Below are 22,700 nucleotides of genomic sequence, written 5' to 3' on the forward strand. Positions count from 1 at the left end.
GTGGCTAACGAAATGCTTTTATCTGTGCGAGCTTTCGAGATACAGTGATCTCTTCTTCCGGCGATATTTTTGATTATTGAAGCTCGGCTAACACGGTACTGATACCTCTACATGAAATATATATATATATACACACACACACACACACACATACATACATACATACATACATACAGCAGGGCCCGCTTTACAGCGCTCCGCTCATACAGCGTTTCCCAATGCATACCCATATTCATTAGGTTCAGCGCTTGTTCTGTTTTTCTGGCAATTTTCGGCATGACGTGCACAGCAGCAAAGTATCCGGCTGTCACTAAACAACAGTTTTAGTGCGTGCGCAACTCCTTGTCAGATGCCATTTGTCAGCGAAACAGTTGGTTTACAACTCTGCACCTCTTGTTTTCAAAAAGGTACAATACAGAACAGTAGGGCCCCGCTTTATGGCGATTTCCGCTTTACAGCGGCGGCCTGGAACGGAACCCGCCGTATGAGCGGGGTCCTGCTGTATCTCAAAAGATCTGGGGGGGGCCTGGAAACTCAACTGTGATGGTCATAGCTCCAGGCTGAGTGCCAGGTGGTCACTGCGCCACCCGCTACGGCATGCGCGCCACAACACAGCACAGCCCTCTATGCCCAGTGGCTGTGTTTGGGCGCGCAAAGTGCTGTGATGTGTACGCTAGCAGGGAAGAGAATCATTTTGTCTTCCCGTGCAGCGACATGTTGTAATTTAGCTGTTGCAGTTATCCCCATTGTTTGTCATTTATTTACCTTGTATTGTAACTTTGTAAAGCGCGGTGTACGTTATTGGCGCTACTAACAGAAAGACGAAGTGTCAAAGAGAGATGATGTCCTGGCTTTCCATGAGTAATACAAAAAGGAAGATGAATGCTGCACTCCCCAACAAAGAAAATAATAATAAATACCGGTGCTCCTGGTTCAGGAATCTCTGGGTGGTATAACAAAGTGAAGTAGGAAGGAAGAGCCTGGGCACTACGGATTTCTGCTTGTGAAAAAAAGATTTATTAAGCCAGTATGATGACGTTTCAGCCCCTGTGGCCTTTCTCAAATGCTAATGGCATGATAAAAAAACACCATAACACAGTGTCTTATATACACCCTCCCCATGTGTCCACAATTGTCCGTGATTGTCCTCCATTAGAATATTCTTGTCTTCTTGCTGGTCCTGCGACATCTGTGACGTCACAGATAAATCGTTTTTCACAAGCAGAAATCCGTAGTGCCCAGGCTCTTCCTTCCTATTTCCATGAGTAATCTCAGCGCCCTAATTGTAGATTTGCAAAGGCTGTCCCTGCAGCCATACTGTCCCCCTGAACAAGTATTGTTGACAGGGAGATGTAAGGGTTAATTTAGCAGCAATCATGGGGAAACTCAACACAGCAGGACCTCCCAGGGCCACTGAGGTGAGCAAAAATAATCCCCCCAAATAATCGAGCAGCTGTTTTAAATCACAAGGCACATATAACATGCTACAAGCAACAATTACTATATAGTTGTTTTTTTTTTTTGTGTGTGTGTGTCAGACAAAATATCAAGCATAAAGCGCATTTTGTAACATTTAGGTTATATAGTAACAATGATTAAGGTGTTATAAATGCGTATTTTGTTCCTCACTTGGTTCGCAACATGACCGCTAGTGCTTTGCACCTTCCTGATAGGGCTGCCTGGTATGTGCCCACATCAAACATGGCCGCTTCACGCAGCGGAGTGCGTGACTTACGGGCAGCTGGGAGGAGGGCGTGGCTCACCTCGCATCACACCTGATGACGCTGGGACGTCCCCCGCATTCCCTCGTGATTGTGATGTCACAGACCAGACAAGCAGGAAGTGAGAAGTGGGAAGAGAGAAGCAGAAACTAACAGACACTACACAGCCGCCCAGAGAGAGCGAAACCGGCAGCCGGTGAGTCGGTTGGAGCACAGCTTGTTTAGAGCTGGCGGAGGTGCAGCCTCCCTGCTCGGGTCACCGAGGTGGCACAGTGCCCCCTGTCTGCACAGCTGACTTCACCTCAGAGATGGGCCTCAGCCATCAGACTGTTGGAGAGAAAGAGACTAAGACTGAGTTGTAGGGGAGGAGATGACTGTTTGAGCTCCATAGATTGCAACTTTATGGCATGATGTCCCATCCGGTGACATTATCTTGATGTCACACCTTAGTGTGGCTGGCACCTTGTTTTTGTTATTACAAAATAAAATGCCCCCCAGTTTGAACGAAAGTACCTAGATTGTATGACGTTTTTATTTATTTACAAATCTATTCAGACGTATGGGTGTCTTTAACATCCTTTTATAATGGGGGTGACCGATACTTGAGGGGGCGGTTTCTCCTCTCCATGTAGGAGGGGAAGGAGTGGAACCAGGAAGTAGAGGTCAGTCATTTTTTTTTTATTTATAAAAATGTTTTACCAGGAAGTAATACATTGAGAGTTACCTCCTTGTTTTCAAGTATGTCCAGGGCACAGAGTTATAACAATACATGGTTACATTAAAAGAACAGAGTTATACAGTGAATTCACAGACATTTCATGGACAGATAGAGTTGGAAAATTGGGTACAGGGGATAAAGGTCTTGTGAGTTTCTGATTGATATAGAGCAGCTTTACCATTAGCGAACTGCATCAAACGGCTCACACCCTTTGACTGCGCCAAAGGCTCTCCGCCTTCGGGGCTATGCAGATATACACTGGGGTGGTTGATTTTCAATGCAGTAGGTCATTGGTAGGGATGCTACAACCCCAGGTTTGTTCTGTACCTGTCAGTCACTGCAGCTTTATCCCCATTAACTCTTCTGTCTCTCTATACACACAGCCATTAACTCCATATATACTTTTACTAGAAAAATTACCCATTACCTCAAATGAAGGTTTCTGCATATGTGACATCAAATAGTGTTTTGTGGAGGGTTTAGCAGTGTGCCCTATGCTGGCAACCATTTGCCTAACACATCTATCAGAGTAAATTGACCTTTTATCTTTTTTTTTTACACATTGTTTTATCTCCAAAAGCCATCATGGATTTTTTGTTTGGACGTCGGAAGACTCCTGAGGAGATGCTGAGACAAAATCAGCGTGCTCTGACCCGGGCTATGAGAGAGATGGATCGGGAGAGGCAGAAACTGGAGCAGCAGGAAAAGAAAATAATTGGTGATATCAAAAAGATGGCAAAACAAGGGCAAATGGTGAGTAACACAGAAGGCAGTAAGAGAATACAGCCATCAGACTAAGTGTAAACAACATAAAATAACTAGAGTAAATGGCTGACTTAATTTCAGTGCGTTGCTGATTGGGGTAAAGGAACACGTGAGTAGGTAAATGTAATTGAAAAGTGGAATGTTTGCATTCATCTAAGTAAGGAATAATTGAAATATCTTCTAACTACACCTGTTTAGGAATGAAGATATAATTTGTGTACTGTTTCGGACTGAAAGCAATGAAACGGCAGCTTTTATTAAATATAAGATAAATATTATATAAGGTTAAATAGTATTCACTCTCAAATTGATGAAATTATACATTCGATGTTCGTTCTTTCTGTGAATCGAGTTTTCTAATTTTTTTTTTTTTCATTTCACTCCCTCGCCCCCCTGAATCGCACAGGTTCAGTAGGGTTAAGTGTGAGAATAGCCTGTTTTCTAGATGTAAATGGCAATATCTCCCATAAAGCCCTCTTGCTGTATTCATTAAAGAGTACTCGCACCTCAAAACCATGCGAAAAGTGTTATTTATGGAAGAGATCTTGCTTGTCTCACTCAATTCGGTGTTCCCATGGTCTTCAATAAAGTACAGGCCAGGAATTGACAGGGGAAAGCTAGCAAGTTTCTCTAATTTGACTTTGGCTGGCAAGATTGATAATTCTGCTATTTGATGTGTGGATAGATATGTCCTAACACAAATAGAATAGCTTAGGCAGAGTGTTTGTATAAAAGGAGAGAGCTCTATTAAGCTATTCTGGAGAGGGAGAATGCCCATGCTATTGGTAATCGCTTTCCTTTGTACCGCTGACACTGGGTTACCTATACTACTTGTGGTGAGAACAGACTACTTCTGTTATAAAAACTGTTTGTCAAATGTTTTTTTCATTAGGGTTAGTTTTTCATAGATCATTTTTATTGAATATGATGAGAATTGCTGATTTTTCATCTTATCTTCATTTTCTGTTTTTTTTTTTTTCTTGCTATAATGAATGTTTCTGTAGATTTGTAAGGGATCCTAAACAATATTTGTCCCCACCCCAAGCCTCCTTTTACTTCCTATCTCTTCACATATCTTATGTAATTGCATCATAGATGGTTAACCCATTACCCATATCCACCAGGCATACTTTATACTAGTACACTATCCCTCTGTGTACTGAGGATGTCCAATTATGCAGACCTCTAAAAGTACAACTGTCTGTCTGAGCATTGATGTTCAATGTGTTTAATGACGACAAGATGTTTAATGATTTAACCTTCTTTTTTTTTTTCTACTCCAGGATGCTGTCAAAATCATGGCCAAGGACTTGGTGCGCACTCGTCGTTACGTGAAGAAGTTTATCATGATGCGGGCAAACATCCAGGCTGTTTCTCTTAAAATCCAAACACTAAAGTCTAATAATTCTATGGCACAAGCTATGAAAGGGGTGACGAAAGCTATGGCCACCATGAACAGACAGGTAATAGATGGGAACGTGTTTCTCACTTTGTATACATTTTCTTTCTCCAGAAGGGTTCATCGAGCAGCTACTAACCTGTCTAACCAGTTGACAAGTTTGCTTTACCTAATTATTATATTGCTAGCAAAATACCTAATATTTATTCTTCCATATCTTTAGCTGTCATCACCTCTTAATCATGAGACTACACCCTTAAATACCTTGCTTCCTTTGAGGCTCACACTGTCCAGGTTTTCTCTCCTCTCCCTGTCCATGTGGCTGTCATCTATCGCCCACCTACCCCTACTCATCCCCCTTCTGTCTGTCTTTCGCTCTCTTTGAATCCTGGCTTTCTTTCTCTCCTCAGACTCCCCTGTTCTCCTTTGGGACTTTAACTGGCACATTGATGACCCCTCTCTCCTTTTGGGCCTCCCGCTTTCTCTCTAACTGCTTCTTTTGTCCTTCAACTGTGGAATGCTGCCAGCACCCACAAGAATGGCTACTACCTAGACCTGGGTTTCACTAAACTTTTCTCTCTGATTTCTCAATTTCCCCCTTTTCTCTCTCTCTCTCTTTCTCTCTTTCTCTCTTTCTCTCTTTCTCTCTTTCTCTCTTTCTCTCTTTCTCTCTTTCTCTCTTTCTCTCTTTCTCTCTTTCTCTCTTTCCCCTTCTCCCCTATGCAGAGACCTGCGCTCTATTAACCTACCTGTTTTTGATTCCACTTTGTGCTCCTCTCTCAGCTCTGCTCCAGGCCCTGACAACCTGGTCAGGAACTACAACTTTGCCCATCCTCCTCTTGATCTACATGCCCTTCTAACCCTCTGTCCCTCCCTGGCTAAATTCCCACACGTGCATGCTGCGTTCCTGCACTTGTTCCTCTGGAGGAAATCTCTCACACTCGCAGACTTCCTTCACTACAAATTTATGCTATCTTGTTTCAACTCTGCCCTCCTTCACGGTAAACAAACCTACTTTTCTTCACTAATCAACACGCACAAATCAAACCCACGCCGACTTTTCTCTGTCTGACTTCCTACTGCCTCTTCTTCCATCTCATCTCAGGACTTTGCCGACTATTTCAAGGAAAAGGTGGAATCCATATGTCAGGACATCTCCTCTGTTTCCTCCTCCCATCCTACACTTCTTCCAAACTCTCCTGCTGCCTTCCTTGACTCTCTTCCGCTGTCTCAGGAGGATGTGTCACTGCTGATCTCTTCTCCCTCTACCACTTGCCCTCTTGACACCATTCCCTCCCATCTCCTAAAACCTCTTGCTCCTACTATAATCCCTACACTCACACACATTTTTAACTGCTCCCTCTACTCTGGTACCTTTCCCTTCTCCTTCAAACATGCAACAGTCATACCATTACTCAAAAAGAGCAAGCTCGACCCTACCTGTCTTTCTAACAATCGACCTGTCTCCCTCCTGCCTTTTGCCTCTAAACTCCTTCAACATCTTGTATTCTCTCGCTTGCTCCATTTTCTCACCACCTATTCTCTCCTAGACCCTCTACAATCTGGGTTCCGCACTGCTCACTCCACTGAAACAGCCCTCACTAAAATAACTAATGACCTCTATGCTGCCAAAAACAGCGGTCATTACACTCTGCTTATATTACTCGACCTCTCTGCAGCATTTGATACTGTGGACCACCCTAGTCTCCTTCACATTCTATATACTCTTGGTATTTGTAACAAAACTCTATCATGGATCTCCTCTTACCTCTCCCATCTTACTTTCAGTGTCTCTTCTGCTAACTCCTCCTCCTCCTATCGATCTGTCTGTGGGGGTACCACAGGGCTCTGTCCTGGGACCTCTCCTCTTTTTTCTGTCTAGGTAACCTAATCACATCTCTTGGGTTCAAATATCACTTCTATGCTGACGACGCACACATTTAGTTTTCAACCCCTGACCTTACACCTGCTGTACAGACCAAAGTTTCTGAATGCCTCTCTGCGATATAATCCTGGATGGCCCTCCGCCGACTTAAACTTAACATGTCAAAAACAGAGCTCATATTTCATACCAAACCTGGCCCTACTACCTCCTTCCACATTACTGTTGTAAGTTCTGTCATACACCAAGTAGCGCAAGCATGCTGCATTCAGGTCACTCTCGACTCCTCTCTCACGTTCTCCTCTCACATTCAAAATGTATATAAAACCTGTCTCTTTCCTCCACAATATTACAAGGATACACCCTTTCCTCTGTTGCTCGACTGCTAAAACTCTTCCGTCTCAATTACTGTAACCCCCTGCTGTCCGGCCGTCCTGCCTTTCACGTGTCTCCCCTACAATCTATGCTAAACGCTGCTGCCAGAATCACTGTACTCTTTTCTAAATCGGTCTGCCTCCCCTTCTGAAATCACTCTCCCAGCTTCCTATCAAATCTCGTACTGAATTCTCCTCACTTTTAAAGCTTTACACTCTTCTGTCCCTCCTTACATCTCAGCCCTAATTTCTCGCTATACACCATCCCGACTCTTGCGTTCCGCACAAGGATGTCTTCTCTCTACCCCCTTTGTATCTAAAGCCCTCTCCCACCTTAAACCTTTCTCACTGACTGCCCCACTCCTCTGGAATGCCCTTCCCCTCAATATCCCACTAGCACCCTCTCTATCCACCTTTAAGACCCACTTTAAAACACATCTGCTTAAAGAAGCATATGAGTAGCACCGTGGCTAATACTACACACCTGATACATAAAGCTTTGCCCCCTGCAGACACACTTACTAGAATGCCCTCCTACTGTGTCTCTACGTTCTTCCTACCTACCAATTAGATTGTAAGCTCTTCGGAGCAGGGACTCCTCTTCCTAGATGTTAATTTTATGTCTGAAGCACTTATTCCCATGATCTGTTATTTGTATTATTTGTTATTTATATGATTGTCACGTGTATTACTACTGTGAAGCGCTATGTACATTTATGGCGCTATATAAATAGACATACATACAAAACCACGAAGCATGTTACCCAGAAAATCTTTCCATTTAGAAGCCTACACGTGTAATCAATGATGGGGAAGTTGCCGTCATGTGGATGAATACATTTTTTTTTTCCCATTTAATGTCCCTTGTAGCTGAAGTTGCCCCAGATCCAGAAAATCATGATGGAGTTTGAGAAGCAATCAGAGATTATGGACATGAAAGAGGAGATGATGAATGATGCTATTGATGATGCAATGGGTGATGAAGATGATGAAGAGGAGAGGTATGTGTGGAATCTGAAGCTTTATCCCCTGTATTATTTCACGTTGATTAGCACTCAAGGAAATACTCGTGATTAGTGATGTACCTACCAGGTACGCTGAAATATACCGGTACCTGGCAATATTTTCAGTACCCGGACATTACCTGAACCCAGCACCAGGTGGCTGGAACCCCGTGCCGGGTAATTTCTGTTCTGTTTTGCTCTGCTCCCTCGGTCCTCTTCTTGGAGATCGGCAGGAGCAGAGCAGCAGAAGACATGTGATACAAAAATAAGTGCGCAACCCAAAATTCACCTTACAACAAAATCCACACACTATGGCGTTAAAGTGCAATAATAACTGTGCATAGGGTGTTATAATAATAATTATAATAATACCATAATATCTAAAACTAAATCATTCAGATTTAACACCTTAAATTGAGGTATTATGGCATTTTATTACGCTGTTCCATTTGTATTTTCCACACTTCATTTTAAGCAAAATATAAAATCTCAATGTGACCTCATTTCTTGTTTGGATCGTGGGGGTAACGTCACTAGTGATTGTTTTCTATGTGCTTGTGAAAAACAAATACAGTTTACGTAAATTAACTTGTTAACGTGTTATTTTGCCGTACTTAATACTGCCTTCATTTATTAAATGCCAAAAGCTAAATTAGTCTGGTCTGAATATATCAGGAGTTGTGTTGCACCGGGGTCCCAAAAATGACCGGGTAGCTGATTTCAGGTACCCGGAAAAAATAAATAACCGGCGGGTAGTTTAGACTTGCCTGCAGGCGGAGGGTGGAGAACGACCACGGCAGAGAGTGAGGACCACGGCGACATCCTGGTGGCGATGGGAGCAGGGAAGACATCCTTCGCGTTCCTACTGGACAGTCGGGGAGGAGCAGTCCCAGAAGTCGTGTTCCTTCCCAACTGTCCAATAGTAACGCTCCTGCTCTGGTCACATGTTTCTCTGCGAAGGATGTCTTCTGCTGCTCCCACAAGCTGAAGAATGAGGTGCTCTGCTGCCACCGCCTGAAGGTCTTCCGCTGCTCTCACCACCAACAGGATATCACCGTGGTCCTACTCACCTTCTGCTGCGGTCCTCTATCTCCGCCGCCGGCAGGTATGTCTTCTGCTGGGAGAAAAAGACAAAAAGAACAGCGCAAAACGCAATAGTGAAGTAAATAGGTACAAATTATATTTGTGAAAAAATGGTGAGTATTAAGCGTACATTTAGGCAGAAGAATAAAAGCATATCTGTGCAAACATCAGCACAATGTTACCACAATGGAAAGCCTCTGGATGGAATGGTGTAGCCCTCTGGTGCAGCAGCTGTCTTCTGGCAAGTCACAGTGATATCTCTCACTTATCCTGGACCCCTGCAAGTGGCAGCTGCAGCCCTTGAGCTGTTCAGAGTTCCCCCACTGGTAGTGGCATCTGCTGGGCTCGTGGCATGACTGTCAGTTCAAAACAGCTTGGTTTTTGCTGTCCTTGGGACACAGTGATGCCTGAGGGCTCTCCTCTCACTGTACACACCGCGCGGCCCACATGGGATCTTCTTCCGGCGCTCGCGCACTCCCGTGACGTCACGGATGACGCGCGATGTGAATTTCAATGGAGAAAGTCCCAAAATAAAAGCACAGTAAGAAAATCGCTAAAAATAGGTTAGGGAGGCTAGGATGGGGAACCAGACCCTGCCAATCTTTATCCAACGCGTTTCGAAGCTACCCAAAGAGCTTCTTCATCAGGGATAATGCATTGAGCCCTCCTCCTTCAATAAATATGCATACGGCTGACGCCATTGGTCAGCCAATTGGGCAAGGGACCAATCAGGTGAGCCCTTCTGCATAAGGGGGCGGGACAATGGATTGGAAATTCAAATATATACTGGCAGTGTATTATATACAGACATAAAATCAATTTTTATTATAACATCAATTAAAAACTCCTTATCTGTGAAAAAGGGGTAAGAATATGTCAAAATAAAATGGAATTAAACATATTTCTTATGTATTATTAGTACTCAAATCATTTAATAAAAATAAAAAATAAATAAATAAATGAGCAATGCCTGTTCAATGGACTCATGGTGTAGCGACATCTAGTGGTAACATAAAATTATTGCTGTTAAATGTGATTCTAATTCATATCCATCAATAAAATTCAATAAAAGTCAATAAAAAGCCCATACATCTATGTCTTCGTTCAGTCCTTTTGGAACCATACAGTCCAATTTGTGTATCCAGAGAGACTCCTGAGCCGAGAGGGCCTTAAGTCTATCACCTCCTCTCCTATCGTTTGCTACATGCTTAATGCCCAGGAAGGTTAAACTTGAAGGGTCCTTATTATGATGGGTTAAAAAATGTCTGGAGACACTATGTTTTTCTAATCCGTTTTTTATGTTCCGGATATGTTCCTGTATCCTCACCTTTAAATTCCGCTTGGTCCTACCAACATATTGGAGTTTGCAGGAGCATTCTAATAAATACACCATAAAAACTGAATTACAGGTAATAAAATCATCTATTTTAAAAATTTCCTGCGTCTTTTGTGAAATAAAAGTCTTATTGTTGGAATTCATATATTTACATATGGAGCATTTTGTGCAACTAAAATTTCCTACGGGTTTATTTCCCAACCAGTTGGTTTTAGGGACTAAAAACATATTACTCCCAATGTCACTTGGAGCCAACATATTCTTCAAGTTGGTGGCTTTCCTATAAATGAACTTGGGTTTTTTATTTAAAAAGTCACCCAACACTGGGTCACTATTTAGGATACACCAGTGTTTTGCAATCACCCTCTCAATTTGTTTATGGGCAGAGTTATAGTTTGTCACGAAGGCCACATCTACTTGTTTGTCCTCTGTAGATATTGTTTTTTTGACCTTCTGTGACAATAGACTATCTCTGTCCATAGCTAACACTCTTGTAAGTTCATTGTCTAAGTGGTTGGGCTTAAATCCTCTCTCTATAAACCTGTCCCGCATCATATCTGCTTGTTGTAAGAAAGTCTCATTGGCGCTACAGTTTCTTTTCAGCCTCATAAATTGGCCCACAGGAATGTTTATTATCCAGGTGTCCTTATGATTGCTGGTTGCCATTAACAGGTTGTTTGTGTCCACCTCTTTAAAGAATGTTTCTGTGTGTACCCTACCATTACTTCCCGTCAATTTCAGATCTAAGTAATTAATAGAGGTGTTGTCTGTAAGGTGCGTGAACTCTAGATTATAATTGTTCATATTAATAAAAGACACAAACTCCTGTATCGATGAGTCATCCCCATCCCATACTACCAAGACGTCATCTATGTAGCGTTTCCATATAATTATATAAACCTGTCCCGCATCATATCTGCTTGTTGTAAGAAAGTCTCATTGGCGCTACAGTTTCTTTTCAGCCTCATAAATTGGCCCACAGGAATGTTTATTATCCAGGTGTCCTTATGATTGCTGGTTGCCATTAACAGGTTGTTTGTGTCCACCTCTTTAAAGAATGTTTCTGTGTGTACCCTACCATTACTTCCCGTCAATTTCAGATCTAAGTAATTAATAGAGGTGTTGTCTGTAAGGTGCGTGAACTCTAGATTATAATTGTTCATATTAATAAAAGACACAAACTCCTGTATCGATGAGTCATCCCCATCCCATACTACCAAGACGTCATCTATGTAGCGTTTCCATATAATTATATGGTCTCTGAAGGGGTTATTAGCCCATATTGTATGCTCCTCCCAGTGTCCCACATACAGGTTTGCAAAGCTAGGGGCAAATCGCGTGCCCATCGCTGTACCGCAAACCTGAATGTAGAAGTTATTTTATGTTCCTCTCAGACTTCTACATTCAGGTTTGCGGTACAGCGATGGGCACGCGATTTGTGACCCCCCAAGTGACATTGGGAGTAATATGTTTTTAGTCCCTAAAACCAACTGGTTGGGAAATAAACCCGTAGGAAATTTTAGTTGCACAAAATGCTCCATATGTAAATATATGAATTCCAACAATAAGACTTTTATTTCACAAAAGACGCAGGAAATTTTTAAAATAGATGATTTTATTACCTGTAATTCAGTTTTTATGGTGTATTTATTAGAATGCTCCTGCAAACTCCAATATGTTGGTAGGACCAAGCGGAATTTAAAGGTGAGGATACAGGAACATATCCGGAACATAAAAAACGGATTAGAAAAACATAGTGTCTCCAGACATTTTTTAACCCATCATAATAAGGACCCTTCAAGTTTAACCTTCCTGGGCATTAAGCATGTAGCAAACGATAGGAGAGGAGGTGATAGACTTAAGGCCCTCTCGGCTCAGGAGTCTCTCTGGATAAACAAATTGGACTGTATGGTTCCAAAAGGACTGAACGAAGACATAGATGTATGGGCTTTTTATTGACTTTTATTGAATTTTATTGATGGATATGAATTAGAATCACATTTACCAGCAATAATTTTATGTTACCACTAGATGTCGCTACACCATGAGTCCATTGAACAGGCATTGTTCATTTATTTATTTATTTTTTATTTTTATTAAATGATTTGAGTACTAATAATACATAAGAAATATGTTTAATTCCATTTTATTTTGACATATTCTTACCCCTTTTTCCCTTTTTTACAGATAAGGAGTTTTTAATTGATGTTATAATAAAAATTGATTTTATGTCTGTATATAATACACTGCCAGTATATATTTGAATTTCCAATCCATTGTCCCGCCCCCTTATGCAGAAGGGCTCACCTGATTGGTCCCTTGCCCAATTGGCTGACCAATGGCGTCAGCCGTATGCATATTTATTGAAGGAGGAGGGCTCAATGCATTATCCCTGATGAAGAAGCTCTTTGGGTAGCTTCGAAACGCGTTGGATAAAGATTGGCAGGGTCTGGTTCCCCATCCTAGCCTCCCTAACCTATTTTTAGCGATTTTCTTACTGTGCTTTTATTTTGGGACTTTCTCCATTGAAATTCACATCGCGCGTCATCCGTGACGCCACGGGAGTGCGCGAGCGCCGGAAGAAGATCCCACGTGGGCCGCGCGGTGTGTACAGTGAGAGGAGAGCCCTCAGGCATCACTGTGTCCCAAGGACAACAAAAACCAAGCTGTTTTGAACTGACATAGTCATGCCACAAGCCCAGCAGATGCCACTACCAGTGGGGGAACTCTGAACAGCTCAAGGGCTGCAGCTGCCACTTGCAGGGGTCCAGGATAAGTGAGAGATATCACTGTGACTTGCCAGAAGACAGCTGCTGCACCAGAGGGCTACACCATTCCATCCAGAGGCTTTCCATTGTGGTAACATTGTGCTGATGTTTGCACAGATATGCTTTTATTCTTCTGCCTAAATGTACGCTTAATACTCACCATTTTTTCACAAATATAATTTGTACCTATTTACTTCACTATTGCGTTTTGCGCTGTTCTTTTTGTCTTTTTCTCCCAGCAGAAGACATACCTGCCGGCGGCGGAGATAGAGGACCGCAGCAGAAGGTGAGTAGGACCACGGTGATATCCTGTTGGTGGTGAGAGCAGCGGAAGACCTTCAGGCGGTGGCAGCAGAGCACCTCATTCTTCAGCTTGTGGGAGCAGCAGAAGACATCCTTCGCAGAGAAACATGTGACCAGAGCAGGAGCGTTACTATTGGACAGTTGGGAAGGAACACGACTTCTGGGACTGCTCCTCCCCGACTGTCCAGTAGGAACGCGAAGGATGTCTTCCCTGCTCCCATCGCCACCAGGATGTCGCCGTGGTCCTCACTCTCTGCCGTGGTCGTTCTCCACCCTCCGCCTGCAGGCAAGTCTAAACTACCCGCCGGTTATTTATTTTTTCCGGGTACCTGAAATCAGCTACCCGGTCATTTTTGGGACCCCGGTGCAACACAACTCCTGATATATTCAGACCAGACTAATTTAGCTTTTGGCATTTAATAAATGAAGGCAGTATTAAGTACGGCAAAATAACACGTTAACAAGTTAATTTACGTAAACTGTATTTGTTTTTCACAAGCACATAGAAAACAATCACTAGTGACGTTACCCCCACGATCCAAACAAGAAATGAGGTCACATTGAGATTTTATATTTTGCTTAAAATGAAGTGTGGAAAATACAAATGGAACAGCGTAATAAAATGCCATAATACCGCAATTTAAGGTGTTAAATCTGAATGATTTAGTTTTAGATATTATGGTAATGTGTTGCATTTGTGTTACTTTGTGTGTGCACAACTGTAACTAAGTGACTAAGGCACTAAATTGTGAGTTGGGTGATCTGAGTGGCGTGCCCCCCCAGGGGGGGGCGTGAGGTTTTTCTGGGGGGGTCACGGGTGGTTAGAGGCCCAGTGCTCTTACCCATGGCATTTAAATTAAATGCCGGGGGATCGCGTAAGGCCCCTGCAACTTCACTTATCGGGATCCAGAGGCCTGGTGTAATGCGGCGTCATTTGATGCCTGTTGCCATGGCGACACGGGGTCAAATGACGCCACGGGTCACGTGATGTCACGACGCCGGCATGAGCGTGGGGGAGAGCAGGCAGAGGGGGGGGGGGGGCGCGCGCAACTCAAATAGTTTGCGCACCCCTGATCTTGATTACAAACTAGGTATATTAAGATTTTGAACAAGCGACTTTCTGCCCCAAAATTTGACTCTATATTTAGGGTACCAATTTAGGTGTCTGACTTGATCTGCCTCTTGCATTGCTAGGTACATTCTATCTATCTATCTATCTATCTATCTATCTATCTATCTATCTATCTATCTATCTATCTATCTATCTATCTATCTATCTCTTGTATAGCGCACCCTGCGTCTATGTTCTTTGTAAATCAAGTGACAAGCTCAGAGACATGGAGAAGTGAACGCAGAGAATAGAATATTAAATTAATGTCATGGAGTAATGGACGCCTATTTAAAATAACACCTGGCATGAAATAGACAGTTCTCTATGACCTCTTTAGAACTTTTGCCTTCAGACCACGACATGTAATTCTGCATGATGCTGCTGTTCTTACAAAGCATGTATTTGTTTCCCCCTTCCTCCCCCCCCCCAGCGATGCCGTCGTATCCCAGGTACTTGATGAGCTTGGCCTGACGCTGACAGATGAACTGTCTAGTAAGTATCTGCACAAGAAATGGAGATGTCAAATCAAAGAAATATTATCTAGTGGAGCGTATTTAGATTTGCTCTTAAGTAACAGTGCAAAATACTGGTTTAGGAGTAAAACCTGAGTTGCTCTTTAGTGCCAGATTTAGGTCTTAAAAACGGGTGTATAATTGGTTTTACTCCTAATGGGCAAAAACTGTACTACAAATGCCTGAAGCGTGACCAATGCAAATGAGGTTTCCCCCAGATGAAGAGCTGAGTTTACATCACTACATCATTTTTGCACCTGAGTAAAACTGCACCTTTTCATCCCTAGTGTATTCTGAGTTCTGGAGGTATAAAAATGCCTTCTAAACGTGCTAATGGTTACAATAAATGCAATAACAGCACTTTTAGAAACCTTGTTTTTTCTTCGATAGTTGTTTATCCATACAGATATATAGTAGGTTGTGATGACTTTAACTGTACTAACATTCAATGTAGTTATGGGTTTTGTTGTATATGGGAACTTTTATGGCTCTATAATAAGTCTCACGTTTTATATACCTTTCTTAGGATTATTATTTTTAAGTGTGCTGAACATTTTCTCTAGATTTAATCAAGACTTCATTATTTTAATATTTTCTTGACCTGCTCAATTAGAAGTCTTAAGTGCCGGCTGCAGTTTAAGTGAACAAAATTAACTATCGGTGCAGGAAGAGTATGCAGGCTCTTATAGAACTGAACTTCTAATAAAAATGCCATTAATGTGACTTGATTACGTGCTCATCTCCTCATACCCCCTCAATGTGTCAATATCTGGTTATTTACTTAAGTTTTCTGACAAAAACACAGCACCAGATTATTAAAGAAAAGGGACCCTAATAAAATAAATTTGAGCCGTCCTCTCCTAAATTTCATGCAATTATTTTGTTCTGGTTTTGCCACACAGAGACGGTAGTAAATAACTCCGTGTTTCTAGTCTCGGGTGCAATTTTTTATGAAACATGTATTTTCAACTTTATAAAAAAATATCAATGTATTAAAACTGCCCGCTAGGAAACGTTGCACTTGCAAGGTGAAAAATAACAAGGTGCTAAATTGCACTTATATTTTTGCAGATTTCAAGTTTAAAACTTAAAATCCCACAGACTGGCTAAAAATTGCAAGTTCTTAGTAAAAATGTAATAAGTTCTTAATTATGAATTTGCAAAACTCTGAATTGGCCTTGTGTGTGTTCATAAAGGATTGCTAGAAGGGCTTGCAACACTCGCCTTGGCAGTAGGTTTGAGCTGTGTACAGGCATACCCCGCTTTAAGTACACTCACTTTAAGTACACTCGCGAGTAAGTACATATCCCCCAATAGGCAAACAGCAGCTCGCGCATGCGCCTGTCAGCACTTCCTGAACAGCAATACCGGCTCTCTACCTGTACCGAAGCTGTGCGCAAGCGGGGAGACTATAGAGCCTGTTACACATGCGTTATTTACATCAGTTAGGCACGTATATGATTGCAGTACAGTACATGCATCGATAAGTGGGAAAAGGTAGTGCTTCACTTTAAGTACAATTTCGCTTTACATACATGCTCCGGTCCCATTGCGTACGTTAATGCGGGGTATGCCTGTAATGGCTTGGGTTGCGCATTGGAGTGTCTGAAACAGCAATCTGGTAACCTGTTCCTTTTGCATTGCCTGCATTTTAATGGGAGGTCATTATGAATCTTGAATAAAATGCTGCACGTGTATCATCCTGTTATTGTTTTATAATTTAGTTAATATAGTGCTTTACTTCCAGTGCGTCATGTCAGTATAGCATGCAGTACACAGTGCTGTACAATCAGTTTGCCCCTTGTCGAGGGGCCTGCCACATTTACACCTGCCACGTTATTGAAGCTTGCTATGAATATACCCTGTGAGTACAGTGTAGAGTTGCTGTTTGAAAAACGGGTTAATTCAGTTCACTTTCAAAATCCTATAGTCTGGAAGTTAGACCAACATGCGAGTTTCTAATAGGTGAAATGCGTTCTGCTGGGATACAACTAGTGTCGTTTCATAAGCTCGCATGGAATGTGAGGTTCTCCTGTTCATTCCAAGGAATCACAACCTGAAAGCAATGTACATTACACTAAAGGTCAATACAGCTACTGCAACACAAAGGTACAATTGTATCTTCATCACAGAAATCTAGTCTTATGTTTTGTGTAATACCTATAAATGTTGCAAGCATTTTTAATATTTGGGATATTGTTCACATTAGTGGTAAGTCTGGGATATAATCCCTATGTGAGGGGCTCAGCACTCCTATGTATATGTATAGGAATCAGGCATATGTGATTAACTCAAGGTATCTGGGCATGAATGCTGCTGTGGACTCACAGGATAATTAAAGTGATATATTGGTACATGTGATACTGAAGAACGAACACAGATTCATATATATACCATACAAGTCTAATGTGTGTCCCTAGTAAAACAGGTGTGAATCATGTATAATCACTGTGAGAACTCACTTATGTAAGCAGCAGCCCAGTCCTAGGTAGTTGCGTGCATCACGCCCAGTGTGCATGAGGAAATCTTGATCCCGTGGGGTCCGGTAGCGGAGCACAGCTACACAAGCAAAGGGGGCTGCAACCAGTGTGGAGGCTAAAAAGGTTTTATTAGGTGGTCATAGGAAACAAGTGAACTCTAACGCGTTTCGGGACCTGTGTCCCTTTGACAAAGGGACACAGGTCCCGAAACGCGTTAGAGTTCACTTGTTTCCTATGACCACCTAATAAAACCTTTTTAGCCTCCACACTGGTTGCAGCCCCCTTTGCTTGTGTAGCTGTGCTCCGCCACCGGACCCCACGGGATCAAGATTTCCTATTGTTCACATTAGATCAAACACCTGTGGACAATATATACACGATGTATAATGCACTTTACATGCTTAACTAGTGGCACTGATTTTCTCAAAAGGTTATTTCATTAAATGAAAATAAATGTGAACACGAGAATTACAAAAATCCCTCTAAAATTGCCTCTACCTGATCTGCACTTGAGTAACATTGTGTGATTTATTTGTGAATTGCTCTGTGGCACTTAAAAAAAAAAAAAAAAAAAAAAAAAATTATATTCCTTTTACAGATGGGTGTATTTACCTGTTCTTTCCTTTTTACCAAAGGCTCAGACATGGTGGTCTGAGTAATACAGATGTCATATCTTACTGCTTTCTTCTTCTGCAGATCTCCCTGCAACAGGAGGATCACTCAGTGTGGCCGGAGCAAACAAAGCAGAGCCCTCCGCTGCCTTGGCAGACGCGGATGCAGATTTGGAGGAACGGTTGAACAATCTGCGACGGGACTAACTTGTCAAACTCTGTGCCGCATGGACTTATGACTTTATCTTTATTTCTTTTCTGTGTTACGATTGAGATGTAGGTTAATGGCAAGGAGCCCCATTGCTGTCCTGTTTGAGAAGCTTACAATACTGACCCTGGCATTAAACCCGCTGACCTAGTCGGCCTTTAGCCATACTTGTGCCTGGTGTGGGTCTCCACCCCATGCTTCTGCTGCCAGCGAGTATCTTGTTGCTCGCTCATGCTTATTGGTGATACTCCTGTTTAAAACATGCTTATTCTCGGATCGCTCTATATATTACCTGGATTAAACAAATAAGCATGTTTAGATCTTTGTTTTTACCATGTTGCAGGCTGTTTCAGGACATAGCTCTTGAGTTCCAAGTGTTAACTTGCACACAGGGCTGTACAAATGAGGATTCCCTGTTATAAATTGCTCTGTCTTGAGGAACCAAAGGAACCCTTCCCCCCTCCCCCCTTTAGTGCCACTGCATTAGGGGGATGTATCATTTTATTAGCCATGTTAGTTCTAAGAGGGGAAAAAAGGTTGTCCGATCAACACATTAATCATACTTTGATGGTTTTAAATTATTTTATAAGACATCTGTCCCTTCTTAAAATATGATTATAGGGCCTATGCAATCCTGAAAAAGGTTATGTACAAATAATGTAAAGGTTTGTTACTCTATTAAAAGACCTAACGCATTGGATTTAGGTGAGGGATGATCACTTGATCGCTCTTTTCTCCCGGAGCTCTCTTCAATATCTCTTCTTCAGTGACTGCCCTGGAACATGGCATGACATTCTAGCACAGTATGGAAAGCCTGGTGATACAAATCATTTACTCATTCAGACACTGAATCATACACTGAGGAACACAATGAGAAGTCCTACACATTAGAACATGGGCACCTTTCAAACTAGTCTATGACCGAATACGGTGCCCTCACCTGGGGAGAAAAAAAAACAAAGGGTTGGACACAAAGCAGAAAGAATCCTTAAAAATTAAATTGTCTACAAATTTTGAGATTGAAAATCATTATAGTACTTGTAATTGTCTATTCTTTTTAATATATGTTGAGTTCATGGTTGATTTTGGGAAGGATTACTTTACACCGCGTGGAATAACCGCAAAGCTGTAACACAATTTCTGGTAAGTGTGCGGCTCTGATTTGAGATAAACGGGTTGGACCCAGTAACTTCAGGGGTTTGCTGTGTGCCGTCTGATAAATCGTTTTGTTTTTGTGTGTTCGTTGCATACATAGCATTCATATCTAATGAAAATCATTAGTTGGCTATCTCAGTTGTAGTAAGACACATGACAATGCGATTGGATGATGATACAGGAGCCAGTATCCGGTCTGCTCTCATGTCGTGACACTGGGATGTGCAGCTAATAGCAGTGGTTTTATATAATTTCTTTTTGTTTTCACCTTATTATAGTGATCTTGTACTTTTTTTGCTTGTGTTATTCCTTTTCATAAGGTCATACTTGTCTATTCGTATTCCTGGTGTAGATATGCACCGTATTCCCTCACTAAATAAGCTTTTAATTCCTAGATATATATATAGATATTTTTTTCAGGAGTCAGGACAACGACTTTGTATCTTTTCAAGAAATTAGGTCTGCAATTAAAATGTGGGTTTTTGTTTATGAATATAACACTAACTCTTTGTAAGAAAGTAAAACTTTATTTGTCTCGGGTTGAGTTTGCAATTCTGTTCTAACACACTTGTCCATCTTATTTTTCTTCTCACCCTCCTTGCAACCATTGCATATTAATGTACATAACATTGTCATAGCTGATCAGACTTGGTGGGCTTTGTTGTCCAGTTTCAATGACGGAGGTGACGTGCAGATACAATTGCCTCTGTTGGCAAAATGAGTTATTCTGTGATTAAAGACACTGAATATGGGTTTTATTTTAAGAGCTGAACCTTTCAAATGCAATATTTCCATGGAATCTAAACCACCGTAAGATCACACACAATTAACATTCATTGGCTTGCTTGTGTTTTTTTTTCTATACGTCCAGCAGAATTCTTTCATGACCTCCGATTACACACTTTTTCAATGCAAACCAAGCTCAACTTGACACCAAGTCGCTCCTGGATGGGGGTAGGAATAAGAAATTCTGCCAATAGTACACTTTTTTTAAAGTCCTTATTCTCAATCTGTGCGCTACCATGAATCGCTGCATTATCAACTTTTTTCTTGTAAGAAGTTACTTTAACATTACAATAAATGTCAATGTTTCAAGGTTATGGTGCTCATGCTAGTTTGACGCCATGTTGTGACAAATATAAAAATGTAGTTAATATGTGATAATTGTGGCAAGTTTCAATATTTTGTGCACGTTATTTTTAGCTGTGCATTTTTATTTTAAATAGATATACAGCTTAAACGTGACCAGTTTTCTTACTTGATCATTTATGGGCTGAGAATCGTTAACCCTCCTGCTAATGAACACGCTGCGTTGTAAATGGATTCTAACTGCCTCTGAACTCTCCCTAATGCTCCATTTTGCTATATCAAAAGTGCATGTAGCTCAAATCTGCACATTGCAGTGAAATAGCAATGCTAATTATGTGTTACATGCCCCATTGCCAGCATCTAATACACAGTAAAAGAGAACTGGAGAATAGTTTGCTAAAATAATGACTGCATTGTTTCAACGTTTACAGAAATGAACACCTGGCCCAGTTGCTCTAAATGTAAATAAGAAAAACATAGTAGATGAAGTAATCTTAAATATTGGCCACAGAAAAAAATGCATGGTACAGGTTTTCAGAGTAGCTCTGTATAGCTGCAATTAGCTTCTTGGCAATCAAATAGGTGCTGAATATCCAGTTAAATACGCATTCATTTTACCTGACTGGCTTATTTTTGGAAGACTACTTGATTGGTAACATCATTGCCATCTGCCTACTGGGCTGGAAATCTTTTAGTTCATGGCTATTTTTAACCATTACTAGTGTCCACCTACATTGCTATACCGTTTATACTTCAGATATTCTAAATGTTTGGATAAAGGTCGTTCTGCAACCTGTTCTCTAATGAATTGTATTCACAGTAGAGTGCCCTTTCTGGTTAATACAAAATACTGCTGTATACCGTGAGGTAATACGGACACACTTTGTTCGATTTATTTTCAATTGATATTTGTGTTGATTTTTTTTTTCTTTTTCTAGTGCACACAATTTTGCTGACATCTTATTACTTTTAAAAGTTATTTTTTTTTATGCTTACAATTTATTCACCTCATTAGTCTATATTGTGCAACAAACGGGTTTTCTTTTCCCTTCCTCATGGGTTTTCATTACAGGCATACCCCGGTTTAAGGACATAATCGCCCAATAGGCAAATGGCAGCTCGCACATGCGCCTGTCAGCACGTCCCGAACAGCAATACCGGCTCCCTACCTGTACCGAAGCTGTGCGCAAGCGGGGAGACTATAGAGCCTGTTACAAATGCGTTATTTATATCAGTTATGCACGTATATGACGATTGCAGTACAGTACATGCATCGATAAGTGGGGAAAAGGTAGTGCTTCACTTTAAGTACATTTTCGCTTTACATAAATGCTCCGGTCCCATTGCGTACGTTAATGCAGGGTATGCCTGTATTACTTGAAATTGAATTGATTAACTTAGTACAGGGGTCTGCAACCTGTCAAGGAAGAACCTGTTTTCTGTTTGACTAAAATATCTTGAGAGCCACAACACATGCATGAATATGATTACACTGCCACAAACACATACATGTACTGTACACACACACTTATAGATGTCTGTCTGTTCTCTGTCATAAGTTAACATACGTATGTACGACAAACTTACATAAATCAGACTAAGGGGGGGGGAGTGGAATTCTGTTTTTTCATAGTTATTCTAACGCCCCCGCCCCCCTACCTTCTCTCACACAAATCTCCCCCATGCCACTCAATTGAATAATGTTACCATGCAGCATGGTGCGAGGCCTGCTATGGTCCTGTGGATGCGGAAGATGGTCCTGACTTTCCGACAGGCTCAACTTCTGCAGCGCCAACAAGGTAAGCAGGCAGGGGAGGGAGGAATTGGCCACAGAGTTGGGGCCTGGGTGGGATTGCCCTGACCTCTGTCTGTGCCCAACTTCATAGCCGGCCAGCTGGGCCCCTGGACAGCCACAAGTATTTACTCAAAGAGCCGCATGCCACTCGTGAGCCGTGGGTTGCAGACCCCTGACTTGGTACAATGAAGAATGATTAATCTCTTTAACACCAATAAGCGAGTATTCCTCAAAAAAAAAGTTGTTGCCTTGAAATCTGTCGTTTTTTTGACAAACTAAAATTTTTACTAGTCAACAGAATACTCTGCATTAGAAATACATAACTTTTTGTCATGGTTGTGTACACCACATCTTTGTAAATAAGGTACAGAACTGATTTATTAAAA

General features: G+C 41.6%; 1 protein-coding gene across 1 annotated transcript; it reads left to right on the forward strand.

Moving 5' to 3' along the window:
* Nucleotides 1-1,765: 1,765 nt before the first annotated feature.
* Nucleotides 1,766-20,182, forward strand: CHMP2A (charged multivesicular body protein 2A). Its single transcript, XM_075605181.1, has 6 exons — nt 1,766-1,917; nt 3,020-3,192; nt 4,488-4,667; nt 7,730-7,860; nt 14,895-14,956; nt 18,153-20,182. The coding sequence occupies exons 2-6, from the start codon at nt 3,025-3,027 to the stop codon at nt 18,272-18,274; spliced, it is 663 nt and encodes a 220-aa protein (XP_075461296.1). The 5' UTR covers nt 1,766-1,917; nt 3,020-3,024; the 3' UTR covers nt 18,275-20,182.
* The last annotated feature ends 2,518 nt before the right edge of the window (nt 20,183-22,700 follow it).

Source organism: Ascaphus truei, chromosome 6, assembly GCF_040206685.1.
Source record: "Ascaphus truei isolate aAscTru1 chromosome 6, aAscTru1.hap1, whole genome shotgun sequence".
Taxonomy (NCBI): Eukaryota; Metazoa; Chordata; class Amphibia; order Anura; family Ascaphidae; genus Ascaphus; species Ascaphus truei.

Bases quoted from the DNA above. Each gene is read 5' to 3' on its own strand.
- CHMP2A (XM_075605181.1), top strand. From the start codon at position 3,025: ATGGATTTTTTGTTTGGACGTCGGAAGACTCCTGAGGAGATGCTGAGA. The intron at 3,193-4,487 runs GTGAGTAACACA...TTTCTACTCCAG, and splicing joins TGGCAAAACAAGGGCAAATG to GATGCTGTCAAAATCATGGC. The intron at 14,957-18,152 runs GTAAGTATCTGC...CTTCTTCTGCAG, and splicing joins GCTGACAGATGAACTGTCTA to ATCTCCCTGCAACAGGAGGA.